This window comes from Nuphar pumila, chromosome 3, assembly GCF_984573655.1.
Source record: "Nuphar pumila chromosome 3, dmNupPumi1.hap1.1, whole genome shotgun sequence".
In the NCBI taxonomy this organism is placed as follows: Eukaryota; Viridiplantae; Streptophyta; class Magnoliopsida; order Nymphaeales; family Nymphaeaceae; genus Nuphar; species Nuphar pumila.
In genome coordinates, this window is record NC_143251.1 from 133,151,721 (window position 1) to 133,163,760 (window position 12,040).

Consider the following 12,040-nt stretch of genomic DNA (forward strand, 5'->3'; position numbering starts at 1 on the left):
ATAGTTTTCAAATTGGTTTATGTTAACTTGTTTTTAGCTGTTTTGTCTATGAATCTGTCTTGTCAGTTCAGATTATTACGAGTTGGGTTTGGTTTAGGTACAAGTTGCATTTGGGATTTGAGTTGCTTCAGGCGAAAAAAAAAGAAAGAACCATTTAGATTTAAGTATATAAATGGGTTGGGTAGAAATCAATTCAGGCTTTAAATTCACACAACCAAGAATCTATACATTTTTAAATGCGTCCAAGTTTCGGCTCCACAAAATTCAACTGGGATTGGGTCTAATCAATTTGGTCCAGTTTGGGTTTACCTAACCCACTTACGCACATATACACCTTAAGGAAACCTAAGGAGGGAGAATGACCTAATCACCACTGATTTCTACCCCCTAATAGGAGCGGTTAAGCTACATGAAGATGGTGGGAGATGCTGCCCGTGAAATATACTATATCCGTCTCCTAGCTCCAAAGAATAGTTGCTTGAACACACACATCCACACGCACACAAAAGCCTCATCAGAGAATAGACCCACTTCAACATGCTTCACACCACGCACGTGCACATACATACATACACACAAGCCTCACCACAAGATTCTCACTTCATCATGCATATTACTATATGCACTCACGCACACACTTTTTCACATAGATGAAAATCACACACATAACACACTCATACAAGCACATCAACTGTAATAACTTGATTAATGGTAACAATCTCAATACTACTCTCCACTGCATGGAATTTTATGGGTTCATATTTACACGGCATTTAGCACAGACATACTTCCGCATCACGATGAACAAAACCACGCTAGCCTGACAAAGTTCTAAGCTTGCTATGTGAATCCCTCTGATCAAACATCCGGTGATTTAGTATGATATTTAACTTACAATATAAAGCAAAAGACAGGCTATGTCATATGACCATGAACAGCTTCAAGAACATCTTCCTCCACTGCTCTTGTTTGTAAAATCTGACCACTTCTTTCATTTTCTCTTTTCAAGCTGCGAAGGTCAGCCTCAACACTAGCACATCGTGACCATAGACAATTCATCCCACAGATCTTCATGCTGTGCAATTCGAGGATGAACAGCGAGTCGCTTCTTTGAACGGAACCTCCTTGGTTCAGATTTTGGAGCAATTTTCTTGCCACAGTGTGATGCAGGTGAAAATTGAGGACTATCTTGGCTCATGCTATTGAAAAGCAGGTTTGCAATTGTTCGATCGATGACATTCGTCTGTGATTCCCTGGACGACACAGCACTTTCACGACTAAGCAGAGGGAAGTAAAAATGAACATAGAAAAATGAAAACACAGAAACATACACATGCTAAAAACTATATTCCTCAAAAAATATAGCACAACTACGATAATTGAAGTATTCCAACCATGAATAACACCAACTTGGATGAACAACCATGTACCAAAAAATAGCTGGCACCCTGGGATGGAAACCAATTCAAGCTATGGGATTATGTGGATTTACCAAAGAATGATTTCAACTAAGAAAAGATAATACTAAAACAAGGAGGGGAGGAAGGGAGCAAGAAGGCATTCCCAGTAACAGAGAGGGAATTAATCTTGGTTACTTATATGGCACCAAAGAGCTATTAAGCTAAATAATTGGCTGTAGCAGTGTTATTAAAAACGCGCCTCAAGGCACAAAAAGCGTGCCTCGCCTCAAGGTGAGGGGCTTTATGCCTTGAGGGGCACATATAAAGCGCAAAAGGCTCAAGGCGTGCGCCTCATGAGCCTTGAGGCGCGCCTCAAGCCGAGGCGTATACGCCTCTAATTTTTTAGTCAAATGAGGGTCAAAGCCCCCATTTGACTAGAAATGAGGGGTTTTCACGCAGTTTTAATTGATTAGGTTAGTAAAAAGGCATTTTCACGCTCCACCTTGGCCTGCTAGACCTCCAGCTCCTCTTCGGCTCGTGCTTCCCTCTCCTCTCCTGCTCGCGCTTCCCTCTCCTCACCTGCCCACGTCGCCACCACTGAGCCAGCTCGCTCTCCCTCTCTCGAAGGTCAGGTGTGCTCTTTCCCCCCTCTCTCTCAATCGTTGATGCTCTTCCCACCTTTCAACGAGTGTGTCTGCGAAAATCAGCAACTCTGCAACTGCTGTGCTGTTAGCGTGCTATCACAGGCACGTCTAGTGCATATGATGGATTTTGCAGCCCACGCGTGACCTCTACTTCCGATGGTAGAGGTCAACCTGATGCCATTCATCCATGCGATGAACAGCATCCCATATAGTGTCTGTTGAAAAACCTTAGCTGGTTTCTTTTTTTGTTTCCTGTTTTGTTTTTATATTGTTGAAATGAGTGTTGTTTGCATTTCATTTATAATGAATGGTTTTTATTAGCGTCTGCACACAGTAGATTGTTGTATTGTTCTACTTTTTGTTCCCTTTCCCTTGTATTTATATTAGCATTTTATTTTCATTGGATGTTCCCTTGTTGAAAAAAACAAAAAACTGTTCATTGGATGTTCTCTTGTTGCATTAAATTATATTGTGCTATGTCTTTATCCTCTTTCCTCCTTATACAGGATCATCTAAATGGTCTTTAAGATTTAGAATATTTGTTTGGACATTGAGATCACGTTTGGATGTTCTTTAATGTTAATTTTTTATTCAATGAATGCCTATGTTTTATTTTTTAGATACTTACATAGATCAAGTTGTTGCATTAATGTTACTTTTATATGTTAATCTCATATTTTTTCAGTATTTATTTGAGATTTTTTATTTCTTGTTGGTTGTTGCTTCATCAATAAAGAATTTTTTATTTATTTATAATTTTAGATATTTTTTATACTTTTTTAAGTTTTAAAGAAAAAAATTTGAGGCTTACGCTTTATGCCTCAAGGCTCACGCCTCTCCTCAGATTTTGGTGGAGCGCCTCAACGCTTTTCACAACACTGGGTTGTAGACATTTAAAACCCGATTAATGATTCAAAAATAAAAAATAGGCTGACACTGATGAAATCTTATTATAAAAAGAGAAGACCATCACAAAACTAATATATGGAACCTTATAAATTTTTATCACTAGTGAACCAATCAATTTCCAAAACTCATACATGAGAAAGAAGAAAATCATTTCAAGAGAAAAAGAACAAACTAAACCAACAAAAGTTTATCAATTTCATATGTATAACTTTGCAGGTCAACCCAAGCGGGCGAACAACTCTAGTGGGCTTCAAATCTGGGAGCCCTCCACCATGATTAGTGCAATCTTAACCATCTAGCTCTCTCTCCACCCTAATCTATGTCAAATGGAGGAATGGAACCAAAGTTACCATAAGCTTCATAGATGGGTGGGAAGCACGAAACTCCTTGCTTCCAAAACTTGATGGAAACCTCGATTCTCCCACGCTATGTTACCGCAACACGACACTTAAGGTGCCATACCCGTGTCGACACAAGTACTCGTACCGGGACACAGCATTTGGCGTATCCTATATTACATTATATTTTCAATATATAATATATATTTTAGATATATAATATATCTTTTCAGTATATATTTTAGATATAATATATATTTTAGATATATAATATCTATGTCACAGGGATTCGGCTAGCAGGTTCGGGTGCGGCACCGGGTGCGGTCAACCCGATCCTGGGTGCGTTGACCGCACCCAGGATCATTTAGGTCCATTTGTTTTTTGGATTTTTTAAAAAAAAAAAATTGCCCTGTGAAATGGGATGCGAATTTGAATTTTTTTTAAAAAAAATCTGTTGTCAGGGCCCTGACAGACAGCTGTCTGTCAGGGCTGACAGGCAGCTGCTGTCTGTCTTTAAAAAAAATCTGCATGTCAGGGCTGACAGCAGCAGCTGACAGCAGAAAAACCCCGATCCCCTTATATATATATATATATATATATATATATATTTTTTACATTTTTGCCCCTGCCGCACCCCCGCACCCGGGTTTTTTGGAAGTGCCGAATCCCCGCACCCGCACCCGCACCCATGTGACATAGTATAATATATAATTTTCAGTATATATTTAGTTGTGTCCATGTACCCATTAGAATTGCTGTGTCGTACCCTCCGTACCTGTAACCGTACCCGCACCCGCACCCACACCCATACCTGTACTTGTACCCGTACACGTGCCCATACCTAAGTGACATAGCACCCACACTTCTCCCATGCTTCTCACACATTTTTTCCCGCTTCCTTACATGCTACCTATGCGCTTTTGTCACACTTTTTATGTTTTTCATGTTCTTCCTTTCACACTCCCCACTCACTAACCATATACTTTCTCTAACTTAACAATCATAAATTCATAATGTTTAGATTTTGATAAGAATTTAATTCTTACACTACAAAATCATGAAATTTAAGAATTAGTCTTTTTTATTTTAGTTTTTATTCCCTTCTCGTTCGATTAGTATTTTGCTTCTCATTCAAATATTCAATCTTATCAATTCCTTTTTTATTCCTATTTTTCCTTTTAAACTATGTCACATACGGGTGCGGCGATGCGGCACTTTAAAAAAACTTAGGTGTGGGGTTATGGGAGGGTATATAGATAATTTTATATATATGTATATAATTTTTAATAGTTAACAGTAACACTAATAAAATAAAATAATTATATTCTTCATCATGAAAACTAACATCACAATTAAATAATAAGTAAAGCAGAAAAGAAGTAAATTATACAATATACTAATAAAAGAAGCAAACAATGCATAATGACATACCAAAAGTATATCTTACACAATGTATAGAACAATAAGGTAATGATTCTAATAATTTTTTGCTTCATTATAAGAAAAAGTAGGCTCAGATAAGTCAATATTTATAATGTTCAAATCATGTTCTCCTTCTAAGTCACATTCTTCTGGGTTTACATCCCAAAATTTGGATGATTCTTATCTGCATTACAAACTCAATTAGAAAATGTTAAATATCTGCATATTTAAATTAAGAAACTAAGAAATAGTCAAATAACTAAGAGAGCAATTAGTATTTGTATTCCTCATTGGTTCGCGAAAGTAATTGAAGATTGAAATGAACATAGACTAAATCATCTGCACGCTTGCTGGTGAGTTTGTTTCTCTTCATATTGTAGATTTGAGCATATGTACTCCAATTTCTTTCACAATAAGATGAACTAGCAGGTTGGATAACAATCTCAATGCAAAATGTTTGAGAAGAGGTGTTTTTTATTCATATATTGACAATCATGTAATAGGATCTATATTTTTCTCCTCTCTTGCTATTAATGTTGGTCCATATAACCTCGAAGATGAAAATTTTCCAAACTCTTGTGTGACTTGATTTAGAATATGTGATTCTCGATAAAGTCTTGTCATACACATATTTCTATACCTTGATTGTTTTGGGTCTAAATTTGAAGAGACACGACCAACACTACCTTTCTGCCACTTCTTTGCATAATATTTGAAATTGAGAGAATGTGTCATGCAATGCAAAGGAGTGTTGCTCTTATCTCATCTTCTGACTAAAATTGAATATATATGATTAAAAAATTATGAATCATCCAATGCAGAATTTTTTTCCTTATGCTTAAAAACTATAACTTGTATTTTTTCAATCATATTATCCCATATTTCATAAACTTTGTGAAGCATGGGATCATCCTTGTCAACTTCTTCTAGCATTTCTCAAATAGTTTGCGTAAACTCAAAGAAATATAAAACTTTATCTCGAAATTCATCGTCAATAATGAATTTCTTAATTTCTTGAGCCTTGACAACATCATCAACACGATAGAATGTTCAATTCTCATCAGTCACCATGTTAACCAAAGTATTGTGAACTTCCTTAATTTTTTTCACCATCACAATGATGGACGCAAAACGTGTTTTAGCAACCTTCAACAATTTCATATCAGAATGCCTAATAAATATGACATTAGCATAATGGTGGTTGATAACAAATTTTAAAATGCTTTTGACATTTTTTTCTAATTCTTCAATCCATGAACATAGAGCATATGCGGGTGAATTTTCTTTTTTTTTAAGGTTGCAGATGCTCTTGAAGGTCAGACTCAAATTGTGTGCTATACAGAGAGTCCAAAAAATATGAGAATACTCACTCTCCAAACTCATTGTTGCACTTTTACAAACTGAAGTATTGTCTATGATGATTTGTACTACTTTTTGATCACTCACTTCTTTTATTACTTCTATAAACAATCCCTTCAAATACTCGACATTTTTATATTGCCTAAATGTATCAACTGCTTTCAAGAATACTAGGTCACTAAGCGAAGAAGCAATGAAATTAATCAATGGACGCATTTGAATATCTGTCCACCCATCAGAAACAATGGAAACTCTATTTTGTTCGCATGAAAAATTCTTAATCTCTAGCAATCTCTCAACATTTGCCCTTTATTCTGCAAGAATTGTTGTTCGTAATTTTTTTAAGCTTAAAAGCACATAGTCACTTAAGTTACAATTTGACTGTGAAGTAATTAAATCCTTCTAATAAAGATTTTTAGCTGCATTAAATGAAAGTGAACTAGAATAAAGATACCTTCATATTTTTCTATCAATCTTGTCCCTTCCATATGTATTGAATGATGTTTGTATCATTCCTTTTCCTGTACCGCCTACATCCACCTTTCGATAGGGAGCAACCCACCCTTTAGGACTGGATTCGACAGTGCAGAACCCAATTGTTGGGTTGCCGACTTGCGTAGAACCCAGAGAGAGAGAGACATACCTTGCAGACTTGCAGTCATCAGACGAGAGGAGAGCTCGGGTTGAAAGAGAGGAGTTCGTCGGAGGAGAAGAGGAGAAGGGGAGGCATTGGGGTCAATTTTTTGCCCTAATCCCCTGCCCAGCCCTTTTCGTCATTTTTTTTTGGTCCAAGTCTGTACATTTATGACCCGGGGTGTGTTGACCGCACCTAGGGTCGGCTTGACCGCACCGGGTGTTGTACCCTCACCCGCACCCAAGTCGCGTCGCGTCGACCCAGGTGCGGCACCCTGTTGGCTAGATCCCTGTGACATAGCTTTTAAATTAATTCTTCGCTTCCCGCTTCTTGTTTCGTTTTCCATTTTTGCTTCTTAGTTAGGCAACCTTGAATGGGACACAATATGAATGTGCTTTGTATAACACAACAGTTCTCAATATATATATATATATATATATATATATATATATATATATATATATATATATATATATATATATATATATATATATATATATATATTATAACTTAAAGAAATAAAACATGAATATCATCTAAAGTGCAGACTCTGAACAACAATTTTAGATCATTACAATCAAAGACATCAAATAATAAATTAAGTTGAAATTGAAATGTAATGTAATTCATGAAAAAATTTAAAAGAAAAAAAACCCAAGTGAATATTAAGTAATCAAGATCATAAAACAAAATATACAAAGTTAATGACACAATATTGATTGCGTCCTACGCAGGTAGGACTGTGCCCATGAATGGGATGCTTAGTGAAGTGTCTGTATGACATAGCCCTTGATTTAGCCACCCTAAACTTTGAGACAGTTCGTACTAGCAATCTCATATTGTTTATAAAAGCACACAAATAACAAATATGTTGAATAAAGTCTCTAGTCCAAATACCTTGTGCTGTTGCCATTGACACATGCAGCAGGTGGCACATCAACAACAATTTTGGAACATTGGCTTTCGTTTACTGCATGCTGTTGCCTCGAGCTACTAGCCAGGCGGTACAAGGCATCTCTAAAGCAAATTCTGGTCTTTGGATTCAGCTGCTAACAAACCAAGGAAAAGTCATGCCTTCCACACTTTTGAAAAGAAACCCACAAACACCCCAGTTTCTAAAATCTAAAATAAATTGTTCAACTTCATCAGTTTACCTGCACCATTGACATTTGAAGCTCATGCAAGATGATTGCTTCCAACGATCCATCATCCTCCACCTTCGTCTCTTCCTCACGACATGTCTCTAGTTGAATGGGCATTGATGCCCTGTGTGTTTGCCTCTGAATGAACGCAAATTACATGACTTACTCTCATATCCAGATTCACTATTGACAAAAATTAGAGATGACAAGGAATCTATGCGCATAAACATGTTAGATATCTAACCAAATTCTGGAAAAATTACACAAAAATAATACTCTCTAGTGGAATGAGAAGGTGCACCTTTATGGTGGGAAGATTCTCTATACTGTCTGAGAAATCCAGTCTCAGACAAGATGGATGGTTGCTATCATCATTGTTGAACTCTTCCTCCAAAACATCCATTGGATTATCTCTTTCTGCAGAGGAGGCACTTGTTTTCAAACAGTTTAAACCATCTGTGCAAGATGAATCTTCGAAGAGGCTTAAAGAATCAACAAGCATGTCACTCAGAAAATTCTCAAACTGCATTGAGCTAGTCTCCACTCTCGGAGACATGTATGGAAATGACGCTGGATTCTCATTATCAGGAATGTCGCCTCCAAGTACCAGACCCCTGTACATTCCAAAGTAGAAAAGAATCTAAAGCATTAATTTCACAATTTGATTAAAAAAGAAAAAAGAAAATGTAATAAAACAGAGTTTAGTTAAATGTATATCAAAATCTAATCAAGGTAGGGTTGCTGAGGAATTCCAAGAACTACATGAACCCTACCCCGTAAATTAAAGAACTTAAGTGCCAAAGGAATTTCAATCGTACTGGAAGATGTCATCACTCTGATACAGGTACTGCAATTGATAATGTTTCTCACCCAAAAATCCATGCTCATGTAAAGCACTTGACTTTTCCTCATCACAGTTCATGAATAAGAGCTCTGATGATGAGGGGCTTAGAAGATCTGCATTAATCTTGTGGTGATAAGAGCCCATGTCGGATGCCTTTTGTTCAAAATGGGTACCACTTGTAAAATCTTCTCTATTTGCATATGATATCAGCGCTACATCATCACTACTCTGATTCCTGTCATTGCTTGTGTATACTGAAGAAGATAACGACCATTCAGTTTGACCACCAAGTTCCAATCCCTCACTAACCTTTTCTGCAGGTGCAAAACAAACCCTGTTTGATGAATCAAGTTTAGTTTCAGCAGAAATCCATTGCATACAAGGTTCTGGTGATGAGCAATCATCTACACTTGCTTCATCATGTGTTCCTTTAAACCCCGGAACAGCCTCATCATCATTTTCTTGAACAAAGAACCAGTCCATTTTAATAATCTGCATGGATTCCAAGCATCAATTTCAGATTGCCGGTAGCTTAGACAAACAAAGAAGGAAAAAAACTATAAACTAAAGGCAGAGAACAGTTAAGACATCCAGCAAAAGACAATGATTCACTTACTAGGATGCCCATTACAAATAAATAACAAAAAGAATGAACATTGCCATTTATCCTGTAGCTTGTTTTGTGCAAATTCGCTCATGTTAAGGATATTAAATGTGACATTTTGCTTGTTTTGTGTAAACTCATACTGGTTATTGTCGTGCTTTCTTTGAATGTACTGCCCCCAAAGGAAAATGTCAAATGATCAACAAACATATTCTTTTTAGAATACTTCAGAAAAGAAGAATCACAATCTTCAACTCCCAGCACCTACACCATCTAACATTATTTCTGGAATTGGTTCATCAATGGTTGCATATGTAACCAATTAAAATAATCATGTCAAGCGTCATAAAAGGAAAAGGAAGACAATACATAAAAATAGAAAGGATTATTTTCATAATCATATTAGGAACAATGAAGTAACAGCAGAGATGGTGGAGGGAAAAAAGGGAATTTTTGAGGAAAAGACCAGTCCAACGCCACCATTAACATTATTAAACCCATAGTTAGGGTAGCCCAAAACATCCTTGCTGAATTTACTTCCTGCTGCAACTAGCTTTTAAAGGTCATAACTTTTATTTCTTGATCTTTGAACCCTCAATCCAGTGATTTGGGCCTGTCGCAAAGTTTCCCGAATTCAAAGTTGTGCATCTTATGTCACGTGTTAAGAAAAATTAGCCACACATGCACTCTTGAACCACTTCCCATGGTTTTTTCTTCCTCTCTCCCTCAATTTATATGCAATTCCCGTATTCTACTCTCTCTGACATTTTACCGTCACATACAACCATCCAACCCTATCACAGATCAAGTTCCTCCAACATGTCAGGCAGTCAAGCAACGCACCATATGGGCACCTTTGGAAGCGAGAAAATGGTAGGAAAATTTCAAGTAGGAAAGAAAAAAATGAAAATTTCCAAACGAGAGAAATTTTTCGAAAGGAAAGTTTTTTTTAAAAAGTATGCTTTTTTTATAACAAAAATTCCTCCACCTGAATTTTTCCTACATCTCATCCCTGCCACAAGAAGTGCTTGCTCCATCTTCATCTTCCTCCTACCCACCACCATTTCCATCTCTCTCTCTCTCTCTCTCTCTCTCTCTCTCTCTCTCTCTCTCTCTCTCTCTCTCTCTCTCTCTCTCTCTCTCTCTCTCTCTCTCTCGGGCTGATCGACCCCCCCCCCCCACCACCACCCACCCCCACCCCATCTCTCTCTCATTTTTCTCACATTTTTTATTCCGTTTTTCTCATGCTACACAAACAAGTGAAAATTTTTCATTTAGAAAAGTTACCATATCCAAACTTCTCATAGGCAAAATTTTCTTTTCCTGTGAGAATTTTTCTTGCTTCCAAACATGCCCATAGTAAATTCACTGAACAGGCAAACCTGAAATTAACCTACTTCGCATCTATACACAGTCGAACTAATCTTTACACGTTTTAACCCCCATATAGATCCAACAAGACCATTCACCAGTTTCATAGATATCAATTTAACCTTGAGATCTCAAAGATGAGAATTCCCCCCAAAAAGAACATCTATATCTCCAGAAATAGAAAAGGATTTACAAACACGAACGTTGATTTCCCAAACTCCTAATAAGATAATAAAATATATCAAATTTATCAATATACTCCACCTATTGAACTCCTAACCAAAAAGCAAAGCATAATCCATTAATTTACTCCTGACCGTATTTTTTTCTTTAATGAAGTCATCAACTTCGGATAACAGGAAGAAATCAAATAATATTTTCGTCAAATTTAAGCTAAGGCAGACAAAGGACCGATCATAACGGCAAAAGAGAAAAACTAAACGAAGAAGACAAGACGACGTAAGAGGAAGGGGAATAGGACGAGAAAACCCTAATTTGAAAATTCGAAACCCCTTCTTCTTCTTTCACCAAACAAGGAAAAAATAAACCAAATCGAGAAGCTTATTCAACAAAAATCCAAATAAGAGAGAGAGAGAGAGAGAGGGGAATATACCTCAAATCGAACGCAGAGAAGGATGTTCAGACGGCCGGAAAAATTCCCTCGGGGAGCTTCCGCGGCATCTGCACCGATCCTAAAACCCTAATTCTTCCTAGAGAAGAAAAAGAAAAAAAACCCAAACCCTAATTCTTCAGGAGGAGCGAGGGTGAGGCGTTGAGAAGACGATGCTCTGCAACTGGGCACAAGCGTATGAACGTGAGGCGTCAGTCAAGTTTGTGGCTGGCTCCAGATGCACCTATCTATATCCCTCCATCTACTGGTCCACGTGGCGGCCTGGCAGCTCTTTGTGAATGGCGGCCAAAAACTTGTGGTGCAGAGAGCTCCGCCGCACCGAGTCTTCCCACGTGCGGACTTGCTGGGGGTGGCCGAAGATGATCGCGTTTGGGGCTCCGTAAAAATCCTGAATTTCGCGGGGATTTTGTGCGCCCAAAACGCGGAAAATACTGAAATATCCGGATTGGTGTGCCACGAAATCGGATCGGATCGGGTGATAGAACCGATTTGGCTTTGAATGTTTGAAAGATATGGCCCTGGTTGCGGATCAGTAAACGTTAAAAACTGAAGCTATAGAAATCACAATAATACCACAATGTAATGAAATTCTTGGTGATATCTGTGACTATGCACTGGGGTTCAAGGACGTTTCATTGAGGACAAAATTGCATGGAACAGGTTTGTCTGGATACTGCTGGTCGAGCACAGAGATGTCCAGGACAAGTCAAGTTTTTATCTTAAGTGTTCTGCTCCTTTTTTT

The 12,040-nt window shown here is 37.6% G+C and overlaps 1 protein-coding gene across 3 annotated transcripts; it reads right to left on the reverse strand.

Moving 5' to 3' along the window:
* Nucleotides 1-677: 677 nt before the first annotated feature.
* On the reverse strand, nt 678-11,496 carry LOC149843908 (uncharacterized). Of its 3 annotated transcripts, XM_090000154.1 has the most exons (7): nt 11,281-11,449; nt 9,002-9,184; nt 8,667-8,845; nt 8,150-8,462; nt 7,861-7,986; nt 7,604-7,755; nt 678-1,253 (listed from the first exon to the last, which is right to left on the reverse strand). In XM_090000154.1, the coding sequence occupies exons 2-7, from the start codon at nt 9,173-9,175 to the stop codon at nt 1,031-1,033; spliced, it is 1,167 nt and encodes a 388-aa protein (XP_089856280.1). In that variant the 5' UTR covers nt 9,176-9,184; nt 11,281-11,449; the 3' UTR covers nt 678-1,030. The 3 variants fall into 3 exon arrangements, with proteins under 3 accessions (XP_089856280.1, XP_089856279.1, XP_089856278.1); XM_090000153.1 differs by having other exon boundaries at nt 7,604-7,752; nt 8,667-9,184; nt 11,281-11,496; XM_090000152.1 differs by having other exon boundaries at nt 8,667-9,184; nt 11,281-11,495.
* Nucleotides 11,497-12,040: the final 544 nt, after the last annotated feature.